This window comes from Mobula hypostoma, chromosome 22 (genome assembly GCF_963921235.1).
Source record: "Mobula hypostoma chromosome 22, sMobHyp1.1, whole genome shotgun sequence".
Taxonomy (NCBI): domain Eukaryota; kingdom Metazoa; phylum Chordata; class Chondrichthyes; order Myliobatiformes; family Myliobatidae; genus Mobula; species Mobula hypostoma.
Genome location: NC_086118.1, coordinates 3,251,108 through 3,276,209, shown reverse-complemented (window position 1 = coordinate 3,276,209; position 25,102 = coordinate 3,251,108). Strand labels below are relative to the sequence as shown.

Genomic DNA, 25,102 nt, shown 5'->3' with positions numbered 1-25,102 from the left:
CTAGCTGTAAATGTCCTGATTGAAAACAGTTTGCTGGACTCGTGGGCGAGAGCCTGCAACAGAATTGCTAACAGTGTTCACGGCCTGGTGTTACATTATTTCAGTAGGCTAAAGCATTATTTATAATAGTCAAAGACAATCCAGAGTAACAAACATAAAATAGAATCTCAGCAGGTCAGGCAGCGTCTATGGAGAGAAATAAATGGTCGGCGTTTTGGGCTGAGGCCATCGATCCAGCAAGGATTGATCGTATGGATAGCCAGGATCTTTTTCCCAGAGCTGAGATGGCTAACACAGGGGACATAGTTTTAAGGCGCTTGGAAGTAGGTACAAGGGGGATGTCAGAGGTAAATTTTCACACAGAGAGTTGTGGGTGCATGGAATGCACTACTGGTGACGGTGATAGAGGCGGATACAATAGGGTCTTTCAAGAGACTCTTAGATAGGTACATGGTGCTTAGAAAAATAGAAGCCTAAGTGGTGGGGAAATTCCAGGCAGTCTCCAGAGTAGGTCACATGGTCGGCACAACATTGTGGGCTGAAGGGCCTGTAATGTGCTATAGATATCAACGTTCTATGTTCTAACTTTGTTGAAGAGCAGGATGGCATAGTACAGCGCAGGGATTATTGACGGACAGGATTTCATATAGGGCAGGGGTTATTGAAGGACAGGATTTCGTACTGGGCAGGGATTATTGATGGACAGGATTTCATACTGGGCAGGGGTTATTGAAGGACAGGATTTCGTACAGTGCAGGGGTTATTGAAGGGCAGGATTTTGTACTGGGCAGGGGTTATTGAAGGACAGGATTTCGTACAGGGCAGGGGTTATTGAAGGACAGGATGCTGTACAGCGCAGGGATTATTGACGGACAGGATTTCGTACAGCGCAGGGGTTATTTATGGACAGGATTTCATATAGGGCAGGGGTTATTGAAGTGCAGGATGGTGTACAGGGCAGGGACTTGACTGTTCCTGTTTTGTGTTGTTATTAACCCAAAACGTGCAAGGCAAATTTTTGAAGACATTTTCTGATCACAGAATTTGAGATTTCTCAATCTAAATACAATTACCCAAAAAAGCAGCAAATAGTATTGACCATAAACATTTAAAATTTACAGTTTCCCACCAGTAGGACCTCCTCAGAAGATGTACTAGAAATATTTGGTTAAGGGAGGTACCCCAGTCACGGTTGTTTTGTGTGTTGCTCCATGTCGAGATTAGTCAGACACTAGGTGCAGTACCTTGTCAACTAGCAGTGTACTTGGATTAAAAAAGAAACAGTAAATTAACCAGGCTGATGATTCTTCATCATGCATGAAAACTATGCTCTGATAATTAATGTTTGCTGCTAGATTAGTAGTGGTGGATAACTGTGTGTCAGATTGGAGGACAGTGTGTAGTGGTGTGCCTCAGGGATCTGTACTGGGTCCAATGTTGTTTGCCATATATATTAATGATCAGGATGATGGGGTGGTAAATTGGATTAGTAAGTATGCAGATAGGTGGTGTTGTGGATGATGAGGTAGGTTTTCAAAAATTATTGACGGACAGGATTTGGCAGATGGAGTTTAATGCAGAAAAATGTGAGGTGCTACATTTTGGTAGAACTAATCAAAATAGGACATACATGATAAATGGTACAGCATTAAAGAATGCTGTAGAACAGAGGGATCTAGGAATAATGGTGCATAGTTCCCTGAAGGTGGAATCTCATGTGGATAGGGTGGTGAAGAAAGCTTTTGGTTTTCTGGCCTTTATTAATCAGAGCATTGAGTATAGGAGTCGGGATGTAATGTTGAATTTGTATAAGGCATTGGTAAGGCCAAATCTGGAGTATTGTGTACAGTTCTGGTCACCGAATTATAGGAAAGATGTCAATAAAATTGAGAGAATACAGAGAAGATTTATCGGAATGTTACCTGGGTTTCATTTCCCAAGTTACAGAGAAAGGTTGAACAAGTTGGGTCTTTATTCTTTGGAGCATAGAAGGTTGAGGGGGGACTTGATAGAGGTGCTTAAAATTATGAGGGGGATAGATAGGGTTGACGCGGTTAGACTTTTTCCATTGAGAGTGGGGAAGATTCAAACAAGAGGACATGGGTTGAGAGTTAGAGGACAAAAGTTTAGGGTAACATGAGGGGGAACTTCTTTACTCAGAGAGTGGTAGCTGTGTGGAACGAGCTTCCAGCAGAAGTGGTTGAGGCAGGTTCGATGTTGTCGTTTAAAGTTAAATTGGATAGATATATGGACAGGAAAGGAATGGAGGGTTATGGGCAGAGTGCAGGTCTGTGGGAGTAGGATAGGGTAAGAGTTCGGCACGGACTAGAAGGGCCGAGATGGCCTGTTTCTGTCCTGTAATTGTTATATGGTTATATGGTTATATAGATGTAAAAGGATGAACTAGTTAAGTAATACGTCAGAGGCTGGGTAACCAACGGGATCAAGAATTAGTGCTTTCCAGACACATTGGAAAAGAAGAGATCTGACCCACTATGTTTCTCCACAGTGAAAGCTGCATAAAGGGCTGGCGAATGCTTCACATCTTCCTGGGCTACTACCCCTGCTCAAACAACCTCGCCCCTTACGTCACCAGCTATCTGCAGGAAATCTCCATTAACCCCAATCACCCATTCCAAGGTACAGTTTGTGACACTGATAACTTTAAAAAAAACACAGATAGAAGGTTGATACATTGAATTTACACGTTAGAAACCATTCATCCAACCTAAACGTGTAGTATTTATCACCATCGACTTTGTACGCTTCTCCGTAAATCTAGCTCTATGAGAGAGTGCGAGGTAAATGCATCTCATCCGATCAGTGCTGTAACAAGTACAAATCTATGTCTGTAAAATAAACTGTTCTTAAATATTGTGTCATATTTATTAGTGATCCCTAGTTTTGATCTGCCCCACAAGTGGAAACACTTTCTGTTTCTCCCTCTCCATTCTAGGAAAATTCCAGTGATCTGTCATCTGATTGTTTGGATGTGCTGATAGTTTGGGATGTGAGCCAGTGTGAGCCTGCTGTGTGGCGGGTGTGAGGTCCGATTGGACATGCTGATAGTCTGGGATGTCAGCCAGTGTCAGCCTGCTGTGTGGCGGGTGTGAGGTCCGATTGGACATGCTGATAGTCTGGGATGTGAGCCAGTGTCAGCCTGCTGTGTGGCTGGTCTGGGGTCTGATTGTTTGGATATCCTGATAGTCCAGGATGAGGTCTGATTGTTTGGACATGCTGATAGTCCGGGATGTGAGCCAGTGTCAGCCTGCTGTGTGGCTGGTCTGGGGTCTGATTGTTTGGATATCCTGATAGTCCAGGATGAGGTCTGATTGTTTGGACATGCTGATAGTCCGGGATGTGAGCCAGTGTCAGCCTGCTGTGTGGCGGGTGTGAGGTCCGATTGGACATGCTGATAGTCTGGGATGTGAGCCAGTGTCAGCCTGCTGTGTGGCGGGTGTGAGGTCCGATTGGACATGCTGATAGTCCGGGATGTGAGCCAGTGTCAGCCTGCTGTGTGGCGGGTGTGAGGTCCGATTGGACATGCTGATAGTCCGGGATGTGAGCCAGTGTCAGCCTGCTGTGTGGCGGGTGTGAGGTCCGATTGGACATGCTGATAGTCTGGGATGTGAGCCAGTGTCAGCCTGCTGTGTGGCGGGTGTGAGGTCCGATTGGACATGCTGATAGTCCGGGATGTGAGCCTGCTGTGTGGCGGGTCTGAGGTCTGGATGGTGGGCTAGATCTGGAACAATAAAGATTTACTTATTTACCATAGGCAGGTTTACTTGCATATTTTCCACTCCCTCTAAACTCAACAGGTTTACTAAAAAATGATTTTACTATTGTGTAACATGTAAAAAACTAAAATAAAATTATATTTGGATATTAATGAGGGTAGCATCCAAAGAAATTTGCCAGTGTAGCAGCGCTGAAGTCCCGAGGGTACTGGATTAATGGAGTTCATCTGTACTTGAAAAGCTCCACAAGGTCACCTCGCACTCTCTCGTTCTGTAACAACTTTCAGCCTTATTGTTCAGTCCTGATGTAACTGTGAAGTTGTTAAACTGCAATTCAGTGCCACTGAGATAAAGGCAAGGGAAAGGGAATAAACTTACGCAGGGAATTTACAGAAATAAACTGAACCTTGACTGCATACTTTAAAGACTGCCTATTGTTTCTTTCCCCAGAAATAGCAAAGCTTTGCCAGGAAAACATTCAACGCACTTTGGAATTTGGAGGCCGGCAACATCTCCCAAGCAACCTTGAAATGGCTGCTTGTGCTGTAAGTTTCACCAGAGCTCACCTAACACGGGCTGGATGTTGCCATAATCAGGTACAGATGGGAATAATCTGCATACCTGTCCCCCTGTTGATTAATTCATCGTCCAGGGGAGAAGAGAGTTCTACTACCTTAACGGAGAAAAGCAGCAGGCACATGCGAATATCACTGCCAACTATCATTAATAGCATTAGTAAGGAAGCTCAAGGTAGAGAACAGGAGGCACAATCAACAAATTAAGTCCAAGTCAGAAAGAAATAACATCCTAAGTAATAGAAGCAGGAGTGGGCCAACCACTTTTTAAGAAAGTTTTGAAAAAGCTGTATATGGCAAAAATCCAAAATAAAACCAAAATCACTCTGAGTCTCTCAGCAGGTCAGGTAACATCTGCAGAAAGAGAAACAGATTTTACTTTGTAAGTCCAAAATCCAAAAGCTGGGAAAGAGAGAAAATAAGTTAGTTTCAGTTGGAGGGAAGGTGGGAGAGGGAAAGGGTAGAACAAGGAGAGTATCTCTGGTGGGTGGGACTAAATAAATAACAGCAGCAGACAGAGATAATCGTACTTCATTGTCTGTGTTATTCATTGTGAATTTGTCGTCTCAGGAAGTAGTGTATGGCCAATAAATTCAGGTCTTGCCAGGAATGCTCCTGTCCACTGAGTGGATAACGATGTCTGAGGAATGAGATGCTGGATGCTCTTCGTTAAATAAGGATGGGCAGAATTCATCACTGATACTGATCAGAGGAAGTGTACCCTGGTCAACAACAGTCCTTTAGTTACTGACAACAGAAACTGCAAGAATTGCCCTCATTTTACATCAGCGTATATAAAATGTCAATGTGTTGTGTTTACCTGACAGAAAGGACGCAGCTCGCGAAGGATCAATGTGCAACTGCCTGGGAAGTTGGTGCATGTGTCCAAGATCAAGCCCTTCACAGTATGTGGACATGGCTAAGGATTGGGTGGGCAGTAATAACTCATTGTAGTCTTCAGACTGAGATGTTACATGTGGTTTTCAGTTTGCTCCAACAAACTCCTTCTGTATTTAAAATGTTGGTCACTATTTTGTCGCTTTCATGGAATGTATCGCTGGTGCAACAGATTTCAAACATCATGAGAAGATGCAAATTTCCCATCCAATGTGTTCTCAGTTTTGTGCACGAATCACGAGATCAGAACCTACTCAGAAAGCTGACAGAACCTTATGGTGTGTGCTGCATATTCACCAGTTGTCTGCATCCAAGCAGATCTGACTTCTGCTTTCAGGGCACTATCTCAAGAGCTTGCACATCAGAATGCCTTGTCCTGTCCGCTGAATTTATAATCTCACACAACACACACAAAATGCTAGTGGAATGTAGCAGGCCAGGCAGCATCTATAGGAAGAAGTACAGTCAACGTTGACTGTACCTCTTCCTAGAGATGCTGCCTGGCCTGCTGCGTTCCACCAGCATTTTGTGTGGGTTGCTTGAATTTCCAGCATCTGCAGATTTCCTCATGTTTGCGTTTATAATCTCACATGTCTGATTATGCTCTGCCCTTCCACCTCCAGTAACAGTAGTCAGGTCTATATTTGTGTAGTTGGGGAAAATGTTTATCATCACCATGCCTAGAAGACATAAGTGGCTATTGAAGTGGGAGTGTATCAAACACCCTCTTCAACAGAAACTACATCTAATGAAGTCTAACTAACCAACTTCTTGTCCTTAGGCTAGTTAGGTTGCTATCATATCTAATATGATTTCTTAATTTTCTGCCAATTCAACCTTAGCAAAACTTAGAGCAAGCATTTTGATTCTTACCAAAAAAATGATATTATTCCTAATTTTGAGCCACCAGTCAGAGGTGGAAAGAAGGCTATGTTTTGAGACCCACAAGTTACCCAATTTAAGTTTTTCAAGAAAGAATTCTGCTGCTAACACCTGATGTCACAGCTTGATAAGCCGTAGATGCTCATAATGAGTGAGTGGAAAAATATAACGTCAACACAGTATTATTACAGAATCAGAAGCTAGTTCCAAAAATAAAATTTAAATCCCTTTTTACTGGTTTAGAGTGCTAATATTCAGGGTTAGGATATTTCATGACACAAACTTCTTTAATATTACAGTCAGGGTATTAACTTTGAATTGGAAAGAGGTTACCTGCTCATTTTTGGCAAGCATTTGAGTTGCCCAGGATTTGGTGCTGTGAAAGCCCCAATGAGCTGATCATTAGATTTCGTGAGGCATTTCAGATCTTTAGTCCTACGTTGTCAATTCTTAAATTTCATTTTTGGGTTTAACTATTGGAAAATTACTGGTTTTCATATGTATGTACATGTGTGGGTGTTAGAGTACACATGTTTGCTCACCAGAAATCACATAGCCACCATTCAGATTCGAAAGAGAATTGCCGGCAAAAAAAAACCACAGCTGCAGATGCTGGAAATCCGAAGCAACACACACAAAATGGTGGAGGAACTCAGCAGGTCAGGCAGCACTTATGCAAATGAATCAACAATTGTCATTTTCGACCGAGACCCTTCTTCAGGACTGGAAAAGAAGGGGGAAGATGCCAGAATAAAAAGGTGGGGGAAGGGAAAGGAGGCTAACTGGAAGGTGATAGGTGAAGCCAGTGGGTGGGAAAGGTCAAGAGATGGAGAGGAAGGAACCTGATAGGAGAGATGAATGGACCATAAGAGAAAGAGAAGGAGGTGGGACATGGGTGGGGGCGGGGGGGGGGGATAGGCCGGTGAGAAGTGGTAAGAGGCCAGAGTGAAGCTTAGAAGAGGGGAAGAGAGGGGAAATTTATTTTTATCAGAAGGAGAAATCGATATTCTTTCCGTCAGTTGGAGGCTACCCAGGCGGAAAATAAGGTGTTGCTCCTCCACCCTAAGGATGGCTTCATCTGGGCAACATGTTGGAACAAGAACGGGAATTGGAATTGGGCAATCTGGGAAGTTCCACTTTTGGTGGATGGAGCAGAGGTATTTGACCAACTGGTCCCCCATTTGAGGACAGGTCTCACCAATGCAGAGGAGGCTGCATCGGGAGCACTGTACACCATAGAAAATGCCAGCAGAATCACAGGTGAAGCATTGCCTCACCTGGAAGGTCTGTTTGGGGCATGAATGGAGGTGAGGGAGGAGAGGTTTGGGCAAGTGTAGAACTTTGGCCCCTTGTAGGGGCCAGAGATTATGGGGAGTGACAAATAGACAATGGAATAACAGAGGGAGTGATCCCTGCAGAAAGCTGAGAGTTGGGGGGGGGGGCTGGAGGTAGAGATGCATTTCGTGGTAGGATCTCTTTGGACGTGTGAAAGTTGCGAAGGATGATGTGTTGGATGCAAAGGCTCATGGGGTGGCGGGGAAGGACAAGAGGAACTCTATCACCGTTACAGGGGTGAGCGTGGATGTCCAGGAACTGGAGGACAGGTGGGGGAGGGTAATGGTGGAATGCTGATGGTTCAGATGCTGCAATTTGAAACAAAGGAAATGTTGGAAGATCTTGGCCAGTCAAGCAGCATCTTTGGAAAGAGAAACCAGTCTACATTTCGGGTTAGCAACCCTTCCTCAGTACAGAGACTGCTGTTAGTTCTAAACAGGAAAAGCTTGTTCAACCTGCATTTATCCTTACAGGTAGGACATGAATTGGTGATGGAAATATGTGCCACTATTGGGATTACTGACACTGAAGAAGCCAAGGAGTTTTCGCTGATTGCTGATAAAGATAATGGTAAGTGAAAATCAGAATGAAACATGGCAGAGACTTACTCTTTCAGGGTATGAGTTGGGGTTAGACAAGGCTGAGACAGAAGTGCCAAGGGAGCAGAGGTCAGTACAGTGAAAAGACTATAAGGAGAAGAACAAAAGGGTGATTTCTGGTTTTGGGAGAGTTAAACTTAAGGTATAAGAAAGGTACAGAAACCTGAAGGAAATAAAGGATGTTGAGGCTTTTGGAGAGGGTGCAGAAGAGGTTTATCAGGATGCCGCCTGGTTTAGAGGGCGTGTGCTATATCGAGAGGTTGGATAAACTTGGGTTGTTTTCTCTGGAGTGTCAGAGGCTGCGGGAAGATCTTACAGAGGATTACAAAATTGAAGGGCATAGAGAGAGTGACAGACAGTATCTGTTTCCCAATGTTGAATTGTCTAATACCAGAGAACGTGCGTTGAAGGCGAGAGGGGATCGGTTGAAGGTGGATGTGAGGGTAAGTTTTTTACTCAGAGAGTGGTGGATGCCTGGTATGGTGGTAGAGGCAAATACATCAGAGGCTTTTTAAGAGACGTTTAGATCAGCACATGGTTGTGAGGAAGATGAAGGGATATGGACGTGCTGTCGATAGGATGGATTAGTTTTTGGCTGTTTCTGATTTTCTTTTTAGTTGGTTCAGCACAACATTGTGGGCTGGACGGCCTGTTTCTGTTCTATGTAAAGCTGACAGAGGCAGGGACAAGGAAGGGTATAAGTAGACAAATCTGGCAGATTTAAAGATGATGAGCAGTCGATGAAATTAAAGAATTAAAGAACCATTGAAAAATCAAAATAAAGGTAGGGATTGTTGTATTGATGCTGTTGGTTAGGTAGAGTTTCTGCTTTGCACATCTGGTGCTGTCCAGGGTGAAGGTTAAAGACCAATGCTCTGTTGGTGTGCTGTCACAGTTCAATCTTGTCATCCTGTCTTTTTGCAGGGAAGGTTGCCAAGCCCATTAGATGGTCTGAATATCTTTTCGATTTCCTGCTGGATGATAACTCAGTCAAATTTTATTTTCAACGCATCATCTGGAAAGAACCTTTACGTTTCTATAATGACCTCTATATTGATTTACATTATAATCAGGTAAGCCCTTGACCTTCACACCTTGGCCTTGAAGTTTTACTTTTCTTCAGGCTGACTTGCTTAGTCTGCAAACTCCTGGTCTTTTTCAGGTGGTTCCGATTTATCTGAAGGGACAGCTGCTCTTGCCAAACAACATCTCTGAAGCAGAACACCACATTGCAATCCTGGCAGCCTATCAATTCAAAGGCAGCACAGAGAACCCTGAACCAACTAAGTAAGTGATGTGTCACCACAGAAACCTCATTTAAGTTGATACCTATTAGCTAACATGTCGAGGACACACTACAACAAAACACCAACAACTATTAAGGTGAAAAAGTGAGATACATCTTGATGTGCTGATCTGAAATACCATGAACGGGTTTCAAAGGGAAGGGGTTACCGTCCAACCCCTTAGAAATGAATCAGTTAGCATTGAAGTTAGTTAAAATAAAGGTAATCCGCATCTTGTTGCAGAGAGGAGGTAAATCATGTAGTTTCGAATATCTGCAAGAACAACAGGGGAAGAGCTACGTGGAATTCTTCAAATCATGGATCAGAGAGGCTAGTGCTCGGGGAGTATGAACTTCTCACAAAACTGCTTTGTGCTTTAGGTTTTCATCAATGATGCATTCATTAATTTATGATAATTAGTATTATTTTAGCTGGAAAGAATTTAGATGGGGCTCATTGCCTTGCTGCTTGTCCGTGGGAAGGGGCTTTGGGGTTCGAATGTTTTTACTGTCATTAATTCTTCGGGGCACTCTGTTTTCATGGATGTTTGCGAAGAAGAAGAATTTCAGGATGTATACTGTATACATTTCTCTGACATTAAATGTACCTATTGAAATATTTCTTAACTAACTACTTTGTGTCCATCCAAACTAGCTGTTTGAATTCTTAAAGAAGTGAATCCTAGATAGAAGTATCTGCACAAACGATAAAGCCAAGCAATAATAAGTGAACATAAACTTGGAAATATGAAAAAGTACAACAGATGGAAAAAATAGAAACATTTGTAAGTGCCTGGCGATAGGTGAAGTTTAAATTTTACACCCAAGCAGACAGCAGTCTATCTGCAGTACTGAAGGAGAGAAACCACAATGGTGGACTTTTGCAGGCAGCAAGGAGGGAATGCAATGAGGAGGGAAGAGAGCAGCCTGTCAGCAAATGGCAGTGGTCCCCATTTCCTCAAGCCTACACTTCTCCATCCTCAGTCATCAGCAGAATGATGGAAGGCATTGTCACAGTGTTGTCCTGTGGAACTTGTTCATTAATAACCTGCTTGGTGCATTTGGCTTTGCTGGGACCATTTGACTCACAACCTTATCACAGCCATGCCCATACATGGAGCAAGGAGCTGAGTTCCATAGGTGAGGTGAGGGTGACTACCCTTGCCATCAAGGTAGAAACAGCTCAAATGGTTCAAGGTTTCAAAGGTACAATTTAATGTCAGAGAAATGTATACAATATACATCCTGAAATGCTTTTTCTTCGCAACCATCCACAAAAACAGAGGAGTGCCCCAAAGAATGAACAACAGTTAAATGTTAGGACCATAAAGTCCCCCCAGCTCCCCTCCTTCCCGTGCATAAGCAGAGACAAGTAAAAATCCCCACTCCCCAACCAACAGAAAAAAGCATCAGCACCTGCCACTGAGCACTCGAGAGTGAGCAAAACAACAGTAAAGACAGAGACTTGCAGTTACCCCAAAGACTACATTGTTCACCAGGCATTTGACATAGCACAGGCTCTCTCTCTCTCTCTAATAAGGGAGAAAGAGGTGTCTCTATTTCACAGTGAGCGGGGAGACTTAACAAACAACTTGCTGGTTTACGAGTTAAAAGTCCATTACGTCGCTTTTCTCAAGCTTTGTGCCCAAAGATCTTGCATCTCCGGGCACACAGCCATAGATCTTCCGACTCCCCCAATAACACACGGGTCTCCTGCTGTGATACCAACCTTCGATCTGCCCGTCTCCAGAGCCCTGAGATCCTAGGTCTCCAAAGCCGAGCCGGGCTCTTAGGCTGAGCCCTTAGCATGTCGAACGATGGCCAGTTATGAAACCCCGAGAGCGGGTCCCATTCCCACAAAGAACCGTAGTCAGCATGTAACTCTATGTCAGGGTGTTCAAAGGAACCCTGAAAGGGGAAAATAGAGATATTAAAGATGAAATAGAGCTGTTTCCGAAGATGCAAGCAAAGGAATCACCGTTTAGCGCCATCATCACTCCACTCCACCTCCGTGACGGAGTAAGGTCTGAGTTGGAGTCAGACCTTACACAAAAGACAAGGCAGTATCCTGGTCCCAGCCTTCTGTAACTGTTTCATCAATAGTTCATGGAGACATTGCTCTGGTTGCAAAGTGTTCAGTCCCTTTCACAACTCCTCAATAAATGAAGCAGCTCACATCTGCAGACAGCTGGGGCTGGACAACACCCAGCAGAGGCTGATAAGTGCCCAGTAACACTCACCCAATAAAAAGTTCAAAGTTCAAACTAAAATTTATTATCAGAGTACATACATGTCACTGCATACAACCCTGAGATTCTTTTCCCTGCAGGCATACTGTTCTATGGAACAGCAACTGTAAACAGGATCAATGAACAACAGACTGTGCAAGTGCAAGTATAAATAAATAGCAATATTAACGGGAGCATGAAATAACAAGGTGAAGAGCCCTTAGAGTGGGAAATAGTCTGGTTATGATTATCTCTATGACAAGGGATCAGATATAATCAAGGGTACTACCTTTGCTGTGTTCCCATCTTCATCATCTTGGGATTCACCATTACCTTCTGGACAAACTGTCATAGTTACTCAAAGCTGGGTATCTTATGACAAGCGATTTGGCAGCTGCTGTTACAAACCCATTCCACTTTCTATCGAGCAAGACTGAGATGAATATCTTGGTGCTTGCTTACATGGGTGCAGAATAAAGCAACACTCAGGAGGCACTGCACTGTGCAGAATAAAGTAACCTACCTCACTGGTGTCCTGTCGAACATCTGAAGTATTCACCATCCACAGACATAGATGCACAGGAATACAGGAATACCACCCACAAAATGCATTGGAGTCACTTTCCTGGACTATCCCCACAGCACCTATAAACTCCTGCACCAGGAAAACAAGGATAGGAGGAAATAGAAACAGCAGCACCTGCAGATTTCCCTCAAAGGCCAGTCCCACCATCTTCACTGGGTATATCCTGGAAATCCTTTCCAATACCATTCCCTGGAAGGACTATATTGATTCAAGGCAGTGGCTCACCACCACCACCTCAAGGGCATTTAAAGATGTCTTTGCCAGCCTCATCCTCATCTTTCTTTGCGTTCCAATGAGGCTATGCTAATAAAATGAAAAAATTTACTTGGAACTGAGGAATGAGTTCTCTTTCCTTTTGAACATAAGGCATTGAAGGTCAGGGTAATATCACGGACAGCTAACACCAGGTGTCTTGGGTTTGTCTTTGCAGGCAACAGCTGAAGATGTACCTCCCTAAAACATTGAGAAAAATGAACACTGATGCAGTCCTGAGACAAACTCTCCAAGAACTCAATGCAATGCACCATCTTAGTGCTGTTGAAGCCAAGATGCACTTCTTAAGTAAGTGTCTTCACAATGAAGAAATAAAAAGTCGGTTAAATTTTGACAAAATCTAAGAATGCTAATCCAGAATGTTAATATTAAAATCAAAGCAATCTTATGTTGGGATGTACTGTCTTACGAAACAGTTTCCAGAATGTAATTAAAAATTATTTCTTTACCAGAGAATGGGTGGAAGAACCACTTGATAGATGGGGCAATGGGAGTAGTTTGGGGGAGTGGGAGGGATTGTAGGGCAATATTTAATGTACAAAGTAGAAGGAAATATACATTCCAACTATTTCTTGGAAACTCTGTGTTCACACTTCTGGAGTAGCTCCTGTTTCTGAGCAGTTCTGAGCAAAAACAGTTTCTCAGTGCGTTACTTTTGGATCAACAGACTGTTTGATTTTGCTAAAAGATTTAACGGACTAAGTGAACAGCTTATCTTGGTATGTGGGAATGGGAATTGTAGCAAGTTGGAGCAATAAGTTTCCAACTTAAGGACCCAGCACAGATTATTGGTGTAGATGAAAATGTGTCCAACCATTTTAATTGAATAAATGTTGAGATCATCAGTCACATTCTTCAAATGAATGTGTGGGTACTGTACGTCTGAATTTGTGATCAGCCCAGGCAAGTAAGTCTTTTAGCTTCAAGGATTCCTATTGAGATGAAACCAATTGCAGAGGTGGAGAAAGAGAGATGGAGCTTAACATGGAGTTAGCACAGAAACGGGGTCTTCGCCTTACTGCTCACTGCTGATCAATCACTCTGCAGGGTGTTGTCAAATTAAAGTATATTGGAGTGTTTGATGAAGCAGAATAGATGTTGCCATGTGCGCCAACTACTGTTTTGATGGGTCCACCATTTGGTAATTCACATTCATAAAGCATAGGACATAACTGATTTGGAGTTTCAGCAGGGAAGCTGTTTACTCTGGGTGAAGAGCATCTAAAGGAAATCAGACAAATCTGGGTCTAGTCTGTGTCTAAAGGGTTGTAGAGACCTGCCGGTGGGATCAGTTGATCAGTGACTGGCACAACTTGTGGCTGGAATTCCTCACATAATTTCATAAACTTCTATCAACCTCCATTTCTTCAGAGAACAGAAACCAATTAGTCCAACCTCTCCTTTTATCTAAAACTCGCAAGTCTAGGCAGAGTCCTGGGGAACCTCTTCTGCATCTTCTCTAAAGCCTCCACATCCTTCCTGTGATAGGGTGAGCAGAACTACAGGTAATATTCCACATGTGGCTTAACCAAAGTTTTATACAGCTACATGAGTTCTTGATTCTTGTTCTCAATGCTCCAAGTGATGAAAGCAAGCATGTCATCTACCTTCTTTACCACTTGTGTTACTACTTTCAGGAAGCAATGGACTTGTACCCCAAGATACCTCTGGACATCAATGCTCCTAAAAACCCTGCCATTAACTGTATACTTTCCTCTTGGATTTGACTTATCAAAGTGAACACCGTACACTTGTCTAATAAAAGTTCACTTGCCATTTGTCCTCCCATATTTCTAATTTATCTATATCCAACTTTCTCACAATGCACGATTCTTCACATTTTTGTGTCATCTGCAAATTTACTCATCAGCCCACCTATATTTTCATTGAAATCATTTGCATATGTCATAAACAACGTATGTCCCAATACTGATCCTGTGGAACACCAGTAGTCACAGACCTCTAGTCAGAATAAAAACACTCCACCTCTACCCTCTGTCTTCCATGGCTAAGCCATTTTGAATCCAGTTATCATGAGCCCCACGTGTCTTAACCTTCTGGATCATAGACTTTGGATTGTGTGGCATTCCAAAAATCATGTAGTGCCATCGAATGTTTTGCCAGGCATTTTGTATACAACACAAATATTGTTACCCAGCACTTCCTGAATAGTGAATTGAATCTGGAAAGGCTTGGGTGTAACAGTGTGAGAAACTGCTGTTCTGTGCTTACAACCAACCCTCAACCTGATGGACCGATTAGGCGGCACAGACTTTGAAAAGCAATTAACTTCCATATTCTGGAAGTCTGAAATAAAGGGTGGATATACTGGAATTAGTCAGCAGGTTGGACATCCTCTGTAGGGAGGGGAGAGAGAGTGAGAGAAAGCCAATTGTAGTTTTAGCATAAGGCATCAGTTAGCGAAATACGGACTTTTTCTTCTCAATCTACCTCCTAACATTGCATGGGGAAGTGATTCTGAAAAATAACTAGTTAATGTTGTTGCTGTATTTCAGTCATGATGTACAATGTTTTCTGATGTATTTGTATGTTCTGTCTGTTGCTGACTACTTTGTGCTCAGTAAAACAAATCTAATAAAACTTCATTCAATCCAGACTGCCATGTGCTCGTATCCACCCAATCAGAATGACTGTGAATCACTGCAACTCTTCTGCTGTTGGCAGGGTTTTCTTCTGAACAGAGGAATCAAGGAAAGAGCATCAGGTGCATACCTATGGCACCAAACCAATGTGCCATAATTCTGTCCACCCTCCCTTTCCTTTCTCCTCACCAATGTCAGTGTAGGTTTTCCTTCCCCTGCCTGCTCTGCTCTGTGTAAATATTACTGAATGCTGAACACCACATTGTTCTCCTTTGTTCCTGCTTCTGGTAAGATAGCAGCCGCTTCTACAGGGCCACCCAAAGATGTTGTTGTCCTCTTTTAAATTCATTTTCCTATGATCACAAGACCCTGCTGGATGGACAATAAGAACGGGAAGTACTGCAGGTCTACACCATCAGCGAGTTGCTTGTAGGTGCAGACACTGAAGGCCTCAGACTGCGGTGGGGCCTGCTTACAGCCACCCCGGAGAGAGGTGTTGGTGTCAGCGCATTACAGCTGAGTGCTGGGGGTGGCGTCCCAACTGATGTTGCTACTGCCCCCTAGTGGCGCTCAGCAGAAGACCAGCCTTATTGCGTTTGACTGCAGACTGCTGCAACATTCATGGACTCAGGGGTCAGGACTATTTTTTTTGTGTGACTGTATTTTAGTGGTACCTTATGTGCATGCTGTCTTATATGTGCTACATTTGCCTTGTGCTGTGTGTGACTGTTGGTATTGTGTTTTGTATCTTGACCCGAGAGTAATGCTGTTTCATCAGGCTGTATTCAAGGGTATTCAATTATGATTGAATGAGAATTAAACTTGAACTTCAATAGAATTCTTTACTTCAATACTAGCAGTCTATCCTACAATTTAGCAAGAGCTAATTGTGGGACTGACAGTGGAATGGATTGACCACAGAATAGGAATTGGTAAATTTCAACTCTCCCAGTGCCTGCTCTTTAGATGCCGTGTCCATTCAATATTTAGGGAATTCTCTCCTTGATATTGACACTAACCTTCACATAACTCTTTAGCAGTGGTTATTTATTTCTGTGAACCTAGATCTGACTGGAGGTTTGCCCTTGGTTAAGCCTGTCCAAAAAAATGTGATTCCATCTCACTTAGAATCTTCCAAGCAAATCAGCCCCTTGTTTTAGTTTCCACACGTCTTTTGGCTATGAGCGATGATGAAATGTGTCATGCTGCAGCAAGTCATCAAGGTTTAAGAACCTCTCAAAGTCTTTACTGCAATAATATGGCCTGTAAGTGCAGAAAACTGGCAACCAATTTGTAAACTCAAAGCTGCTAACATTCATTGAATAGGTAGCATCAGCACTAGCAAACACTAAATACTGTACAGTCTAAATGTATGTGAAAAGGATGCCTGCAGACACGGCTTTAATATTCTGGTCTTGCAAATATGGTGCTATAATAATCATTAGAGTCACAGAGTAGAGAAATGGGCCCTTAGCCCACCAGTTCCATGTCAACCATAGCCTATCAACTAATTCCCTTTACCAGCACTTGGCCTGTAGCTTTCTATGCCTTGGCAGTTCAAGAGTCTGACCAGATGTGAGAGTCTGTGCTTCCACCACCAACTCAGGCAGTGTGTTCCAGTTTCCAATGAATCTTTGGATGAAAAACTTTCCCCAGATTCTCTCAAAACCTCTTGCCCACCAACCTAAAACTATTCCCTCTAGTTTTAAACTCCTGTGCGATGGGTTATAATTTTCTATTATCTATTCTATTTATGTCCCCCCAAAATGTAACCCTCAGACTTAGCAGGAGCAAATACCATCTGCTATTGCTCTGTCAAACTTACCAACTGATCAATATTCTCCCACAGGCCTCCTGTCTTCCTATCAATAGCACACTGTATTTTCATGTCATTTACAAATTCATTCATCATACCTCCTACACATTGATAGCCATATCATTCATGTATATAACAAACAGCAAAGTTAACAACACTGATCTCTCTGCTACACCCTAGTCTCATGCTTCCCATCACGGAAGCAATCTCCACCGTCATCCCCTGCCTCCTATTTTCAAGCCAAATATTGATCCAATTTGCCGATAGCCCTAGCCCTTTGGTGCAATCTGTACGTGACACCTTATCAAAGGCCTCAATAAAGTCCACGCAAACTACACTAACATTCCTCAACACACTTTGCATGTGCTGTATCTCTAAATAAAAAAGGAATTGAAACCTTCGTTGCAATGTGCAATCTCACCACTGTCAAGTGAAGTTACAAATAAATCAAAAAAATATTACGTGAACATAAATAGGAACAAAATGCAGGAAATGGATTGGGTAGTTTCAGGGATATATGTGATAAACTCAGTTAATGGTAGCTAAATAAAATTCAGAAGATGAGATCTCCCTCTAACAAAACCCCACTCTTTCAACAGCAGGTTAATTATATCTCTCAGAAGTATTTTTCAATAACTTCTTTACCTAGACTTACAGACCCATAATTACCCCATCTTATCGATGAGGCCCATTTTGAATGAGAGAATATTTATTCTCCTCCAGTTAAGTGGTATCTTGCCTATAGCCATCCTCCCTACCCTCCCATAGCAACCAAGAATACTTCTCATTCGGCTGTTAAAGACCCTAAAGTATGTTTAGATATATGATGCCTCCTTTACTCCACGCCCTCCCAATTTCTCGAGCACAGTGACCTGAGTGAGGACATGAGGAATATTCACTTAAGTTCTTGCCAGTGCCCTCTGGGACCACAAGTAGATTGCCAATTTGGTCTCTACTCTTTCCTCCATTGCTGTCTTGCTCTTAATATCAAAAGCTTTGGGACTTCCCTTGACTTGGCTTCCTGTACCATGGGCTAGTGCGGGTCGGAATGGGGTGATCACACCGATGAATAAGTGGCTGTAAAGATGGCACAGGGTTCAGGGTTTCAAGTTCTTGGATCATTGGAATCTTTTCTGGTGACCTGTACAAGAGAGATTGGTTGCACCTGAACTGGAGGGGAACCAATTTCCTGGCTGTGAGATTTGCTGATCCTACTTGGGACAGTTTAAACCTTGGATGAGAGGTGTATGGAGGGATATGGTCCATGTGCAGGTCAGTGGGACTAGGCAGAAAATGGTTCAGCACAGCCAAGAAGGGCCAAAAGGCCTGTTTCTGTGCTGTAGTTTCTATGGTTTCTATGGTTTCTGCTAGGGCTGGTAACTGAAGCTCCAGATCAGTAAGGGAAGAATTAGACCAGAAGGTAGATGTCAAGGAAAGTATTGAAAGGCAAAATGGAAGTAACAGGCCCGATGGGTGGGATAGTTTGAAGTGTGTATATTTCAATGCTAGGTGTGTTATGGGTAAGAGTGATGAACTTGGACATTGATCAGTATATGCTGTAGCCATTGCTGGAACTTGGTTGTGAGAGGGGCAGGAATGGGTGATTAATTGATTAATGTACCAGGTTTTCAACGATTTAGAAAATAAAGAGGAGGGGGTAAAAGGTGGGGTGGGGGAACGATCCAATGAGAGGAGCACTGTATTGGACCTGGCGTTGCAGATTGCTAACATTGCATTTGCCTTCCTCACAACCAACTCAACCTGCAAATTAAGAAATCCTGCACAAGGACTCCCATCTATTTGCACCTCAGATTTTTGAATTTTCTCCCAGTTTTGAAAATATTCACTGCTTTATTGCTTCTACCGAAGTGCATAACCATACACTTCCTGACACTCTATTCTATTTGCCACTTCTTTGCACATTCTCCTAATCTGTCTAATTCCTTCTGCAGACTCCCTGCTTCCTCAACACCACCTGCCCCTCCATCTAACTTCATATTATCTGCAAACTTGACCACAAAGCCATCAATTCCATCATCAAAATCATTGACATACAGTGTAAAACTAAACCGTTCCTTCGCCAATCCCTGCAATCGATTCCAACAGCTTCCTAGCCACTAAGTTCCGGCTCAAACAGGTCTTTGATTTCTTTTCTTATGTCTCCCATCTTGAAAAGTGGAGTGACATTTGCAATTTTCCGATTTTCCAGAGCCATGCCAGAATCTAGTGATTCTTGAAGTATCATTATTAATGCCTGCACAATCTCTTCAGCCATCTTTCAATGTTCAAAGTAAATTTATTATCAAAGTGCAACCATACACAACCCCAAGATTCATTTTCTTGAGGACATATTCAATAGAATAATAGGATAATAGCCATAACACAATTAATGAAAGACAACACCAACTTGGACATTCAACCAGTGTATAAAAGATAACAAATTGTGCAAATACAAAAAGAAGGAACTAATAATAATAAATAAATAAGCAACAAATATCAAGAACATGAGATGAAGAGTCCTTGAAAGTGAGTCCATAAGTTGTGGGAACATTTCAGTGATGGGATGAGTGAAGTTATCCCACTTGGTTCAAGAGACTGATGGTTCCTGAACCTGGTGGTCTGAGTCTTGAGGCTCTTGTTCCTTCATGCAGGCAGCAGTGAGAAGAGAGCCTGTCCTGGGTGCTGGATGTTGTCCCTGATGATCGACACTGCTTTCCTACGGTAACATCTTGTGTATGTGTGTTCAGTGGTGGGGAGGCCTCTACCCATGGTGGACTGGGCCATATCCAATACTCTGAAGGATTTTCCATTCAAGGGCATTGGTGTTTCCACACCAGGCTGTGATGCAGCCAGTCAATATACTCTCCACCATACGTCTATAGAAGTTTGTCAGAGTTTTAGATGTCATGCTGAATCTTCACAAACTCCTAAGTAAAGCAGTGCCGAGCTTTCCTCATAATTATTCTTACATGATGGACCCATCCTCCCAAATGATAACACCGAGGAATTTAAAGTTGTTCCCCCTCTGATGAGGACTGGCTCATGTACCTCTAGTTTCTCCCTCTTGAAATCAATAATTATTGATGACTTGCTGACAGTGAATAAGTTGTCGTTGTGACACCACTCAGCCAGATTTTCAATCTCCCTCCTGTATGCTGATTTATCACCACTGTTGATTCACCCTACAACACTGGTGTGGTCAGCAGACTTGAATATGGCATTGGAGCTGTGCCTAGCCACACGGTTGTAACTGATTGTAAAGTGAGCACAGCAGGGGCTAAGCAACATTCCTGAGGTGCACCTGCGCTGATGGAGATTGTGGATGAGATGTTGTTCCAATCTGAACTGTCTGAGGCCTACAAGTGAGGAAATCAAGGATCCAACTGGACAAGGAGGTATTAAGGTCTTTAAGTTTATCGTTTGGTTTTGAGGGGATGATGTTATTGATGAAGAGCATCCTGAGCATTTTTGCTGTCCAGATGTTCCAGGGTTGAGTGAAGAGTCAATGAGGTGACATCTGCTGGTAGGCAAATTGGAGCAGAGCTAAGTTGCTTCTCAAGACAGTGATAGGTTTCATCACCAACCTATTAAAATACTTCTTCATTGTGGATGTAAGTGCTACTGAACAATACTCATTGAGGTATGTCACCACGCTCTTCTTAGGCACCGATATAATTGATGCTTGCATGAAGCAGGAGGTTAAAGATCTCAGTGAACACTCCAGCTAGTTGATCAGCACAGGTCTTTAGTACTTGGCCAGGTACTGTAGCCCATCTGGACCGGATGCTTCCTGTACATTCACCTTCCTGAAGCCTGTTCGCACATCGGCCTCAGAGACTGAAGTCACAGGATCATCAAGGCTGTGGCAGCTCGTGATGGTTCCTCCAGGTTTTGATGGTCAAAGCAAACATATAAGGCACTGAGCTCATTTGGAAACAAAACCCTGTTGCTGCCTTCGTTGCTTGATTTTACTTTATTAGAGGTGATAGCATTCAATGTCACAACCACGGATTGGGCAGCGCAGCAGATATGGCAATTGTGCTCGTGAATATGCACGTGTCAGCTAATTATTTCATTGTGATAGTACTTAACTCCATTCCTTCCGTCATAGTGCATGTCGAGACTTGAACCTAGCACAGCAACGCTTCGCTGTCTGCTTGCAGTCAGCTTGCCTGAGAAATTGGACTGTCAAGTCAATTGACTCTGAGGTCTAGGGGTATTTGTTTTATATTTAGTTATTCCTTTCAGCCACACTGTAGGCTTCGTTTTCCATTTGAGAGTTTTAGTTAATGGCCCTGTTTGGCCTAGCATTTATTGTTTCCTTTTCCCTCTAACTCTGTTCGCACTGAAGTCTGTGAACTATCGACCCACTTCAGTATCTCTTGCTCCGCACTTGGACCATATCGGTGACATTCAAACCGTGCTACAACTGTCAGGCATCCTTCGATTTTTTAAGTTTAGACCAGAATTGTCACTTTGCCTGTGAAATGGCTTTCTGGGATCGTACCCAGACCTCTTGTATCTTTGTTGGTCACCAGATTTGAATGTCTCTGATCTGGCCCTCAGCAGATTATGAATTTCATGGTCCATCCAGGATTTCTAGTTGGGGAAGATCCTGAATGATTTTGTGGGGACCAACTCATCTAGAACTGTTTTAAAAAAGTCTACGACAACCATGGTATACTCATTTAGATCCATAGATAAGTTCCTTAACATTGCCCAGTCCGTCGACTCAAAGCAATCCCGTAGCTCTTTGTTTCCCATATCTCTGGGGCTTTCCTCTTCAGCCGCCACCTGTACGAGGTAGGAGAAGGGCAGCAAAGTGATCAGATTTACCAAAATACAGTCTGGGCACAGAATGGTAGGCATTCCTTTTCTTATTAAAACAGTGGTCTAGTGTGTTGGGACTTCTGGTTTGACAGGTTATATGCTGATGGTAATAGGGCAAGGTTTTAGAAACATAGAAATCCTACAGCACAATACAGGCCCTTTGGCCCACAATGCTGTGCCGAACATGTACTTACTTTAGAAATGACCTAGGATTACCCATAGCTCTCTATTTTTCTAAGCTCCATGTACCTATCCAGGAGCCTCTTAAAATACCCTATTGTATCCACCTCCACCACCGCCACCGGCAGCCCATTCCATGCACTTACCACTCTCTGTGTAAAAAACTTACCCATGACTTCCCCTCTGTACCTACTTCCAAGCACCTTAAACCTGTGCCCTCTCGTGTTAGCTATTTCAGCCCTGGGAAAAAGCCTCTGACTATCCACACGATCAATGCCTCTCATTATCTTGTACACATCTATCAAGTCACCGCTCATCCTCTGTCGTTCCAAGGAGAAAAGGCCAAGTTCACTCAACCTATTCTCATAAGGCATGCTCCCCAATCCAGGCAACATCCTTGTAAGTCTCCTCTGCACCCTTTCTACAGTTTCCTTCCTGTACTGAGGTGACTAGAACTGAGCACAGTACTCCAAGTGGGGTCTGACCAGGGTCCGATATAGCTGCAACATTACCCCTCAGCTCTTGAACTCAATACCACAGTTGATGAATGCCTTCTTAACCAGAATCAACCTGTGCAGCAGCTTTGAGTGCCCTATGGTCACGGACCCCAAGATCCCACTGATCCTCCACATTGCCAAGAGTCTTACCATTAATACTATATTCTGCCATCATATTTGACCTACCAAAATCAACTTACCAACCACTGAAATAAGACTCACTGGTCTATAATTTCCTGGGCTATCTCTACTCGCTTTCTTGAATAAAGGAACAACATCCGCAACCCTCCAATCCTCTGGAACCTCTCCCGTCCCCATTGATGATGCAAAGATCATCGTCAGAGGCTCAGCAATCTCCTCCCTTGCCTCCCACAGTAGCCTGGGATACATCTCATCCAGTCCTGGTGACTTGTCCAACCTGATGCTTTCCAAAAGTTCCTGCACATCCTCTTTCTTAATATCTACATGCTCAAGCTTTTCAGTCTGCTGCAAGTCATCCCTACGATTGCTGAGATCCTTTTCCATAATGAATACTGAAGCAAAGTACTCATTAAGTACCTCTGCTATCTCCTCGGGTTACATACACATGTTTCCACTGTCACACTTGATTGGTCCTGTTCTCTAATGTCTCATCAGAATCAGGTTTATTATCACCGGCATGAGACGTGAAATTTGTTAACTTAGCAGCAGCAGTTCAATGCAATACATAATCTCGTAGAAACAGAAAAAAATAGTAATAATAAATAAAATAAAACATAATAATAAATAAACAAGTAAATTACCCATATTGAACAGATTATTTAAAAATGTGCAAAACAGAAATACAGTATATTAAAAAATTGAGGTAGTGTCCAAAGCTTCAAAGTCCATTCGGGAATCGGATGGCAGAGGGAAAGAAGCTGTTCCTGAATCGCTGAGTGTGTGCCTTCAAACTTCTGTACCTCCTACCTAATGGTAACAGTGAGAAAAGGGCATGCCCTGGGTGCTGGGGGTCCTTAATAATGGACGCTGCCTTTCTGAGACACCACTCCCTAAAGATGTCCTGGGTACTTGGAAGGCTAGTGCCTAAGATGGAGCTGACTAGATTTACAACCCTCTGCAGCTTCTTTCGGTCGTGTGCAGTAGCCCCTCTGTACCAGACAGTGATGCAGCCTGTCAGAGTGCTCTCCATGGTACAACTATAGAAGTTTTTGAGTGTATGTTTTGACATGCCAAATCGCTTCAAACTCAAAGTGTTCAGCAGACTGGGAGACCGCTTTGCTGAACACCTACCTTCTGTCTGCCAGAGAAAGCAGGATCTCCCAGTGGCCACACATTTTAATTCCACATCCCATTCCCATTCTGACGTGTCTATCCACGGCCTCCTCTACTGTAAAGATGAAGCCACACTCAGGTTGGAGGAACAACACCTTATATTCCGTCTGAGTAGCCTCCAACCTGATGGCATGAACATCGACTTCTCTAACTTCCGCTAATGCCCCACCTCCCCCTCGTACCCCATCCGTTATTTATTTTTATACACACATTCTTACTTTCACTCTCCTTTTTCTCCCTCTGTCCCTCTGACTATACCCCTTGCCCATCCTCTGGGTTTCCCCCCCACTTGTCTTTCTCCCCGGACCTCCTGTCCCATGATCCTCTCATATCCCTTTTGCCAATCACCTGTCCAGCTCTTGGCTCCATCCCTCCCGCTCCTGTCTTCTCCTATCATTTTAGATCTCCCTCTCCCCCTCCCACTTTCAAATCTCTTACTAACTCTTCCTTCAGTTAGTCCTGACGAAGGGTCTCGGCCTGAAACGTCGACTGTACCTCTTCCTAGAGATGCTGCCTGGCCTGCTGCGTTCACCAGCAACTTTGATGTGTGTAGCCTTATAATCTTCTAGCTCACTTTCATTACCTAGCTTTTTGAACCTTTCGCAAGCTCTTCTCTTCTTCTTGACTAGATCTACAACAGGCTTTGTACACCACGGTTCCTGTACCCTATCATCCTTTCCCTGTTTCATTGGAACGTACCTATACAGAACTCCATGCAAATATCCCCTGAACATTTGCCACATTTCTTCCGTACATTTCCCTGAGAACATGTGTTCCTAATTTATGCTTCCAAGTTCCTGCCGGATAGCCTCAGATTTCCCCTTATTCCAATTAAACGCTTTCCTAACTTGTCTGTTCCTATCCCTCTCCAATGCTATGGTAAAGGAGACAGAGTTGTGATCACTATCTCCAAAATGCTCTCCCATCTGACACCTAACTAGGTTCATTTCCCAATACCAGATCAAGTACAGCCTCTCTAGGCTCTAGACTTATCTACATATTGTGTCAAGAAACCTTCTTGAACACACCTAACAAACTCCACCCCATCTAAACCCTTCACTCTAGGGACATGACAATCAATATTTGGGAAATTAAAATCTCCCACCATGACAACTCTGTTATTATTACACCTTTCCAGAATCTGTCTCCTTTTCTGCTCTGCGATATCCCTGTTACTATTGGGTGGTCTATAAAAAACACCCAGTAGAGATGTTGACCCCTTCCTGTACCCTTATTCAAGAAAGGGGGTAGAGATAGTCCAGGAAATTATAGACCAGTGAGTCTTACTTCAGTGGTTGGTAAGTTGATGGAGAAGATCCTGAGAGGCAGGATTTATGAACATTTGGAGAGGCATAATATGATTAGGAGTAGTCAGTGTGGCTTTGTCAAAGGCAGGTCATGCCTTACGAGCCTGATTGAATTTTTTGAGGATGTGACTAAACACATTGATGAGGATAGAGCAGTA

At 43.2% G+C, this 25,102-nt stretch overlaps 1 protein-coding gene across 1 annotated transcript in view; it reads left to right on the top strand.

The window, feature by feature from the left end:
- The window catches only part of LOC134336594 (unconventional myosin-XVB-like), a 74,121-nt gene that overhangs the window by 16,375 nt on the left and 32,644 nt on the right, over positions 1-25,102 (top strand). Inside the window, exons 9-15 of the mRNA XM_063030916.1 lie at positions 2,510-2,640; positions 4,188-4,282; positions 5,140-5,217; positions 7,900-7,996; positions 8,950-9,098; positions 9,188-9,312; positions 12,555-12,685. Of these exons, the coding sequence (XP_062886986.1) occupies positions 2,510-2,640; positions 4,188-4,282; positions 5,140-5,217; positions 7,900-7,996; positions 8,950-9,098; positions 9,188-9,312; positions 12,555-12,685 (806 nt within the window). The remainder of the gene's footprint in view (positions 1-2,509; positions 2,641-4,187; positions 4,283-5,139; positions 5,218-7,899; positions 7,997-8,949; positions 9,099-9,187; positions 9,313-12,554; positions 12,686-25,102) is intronic.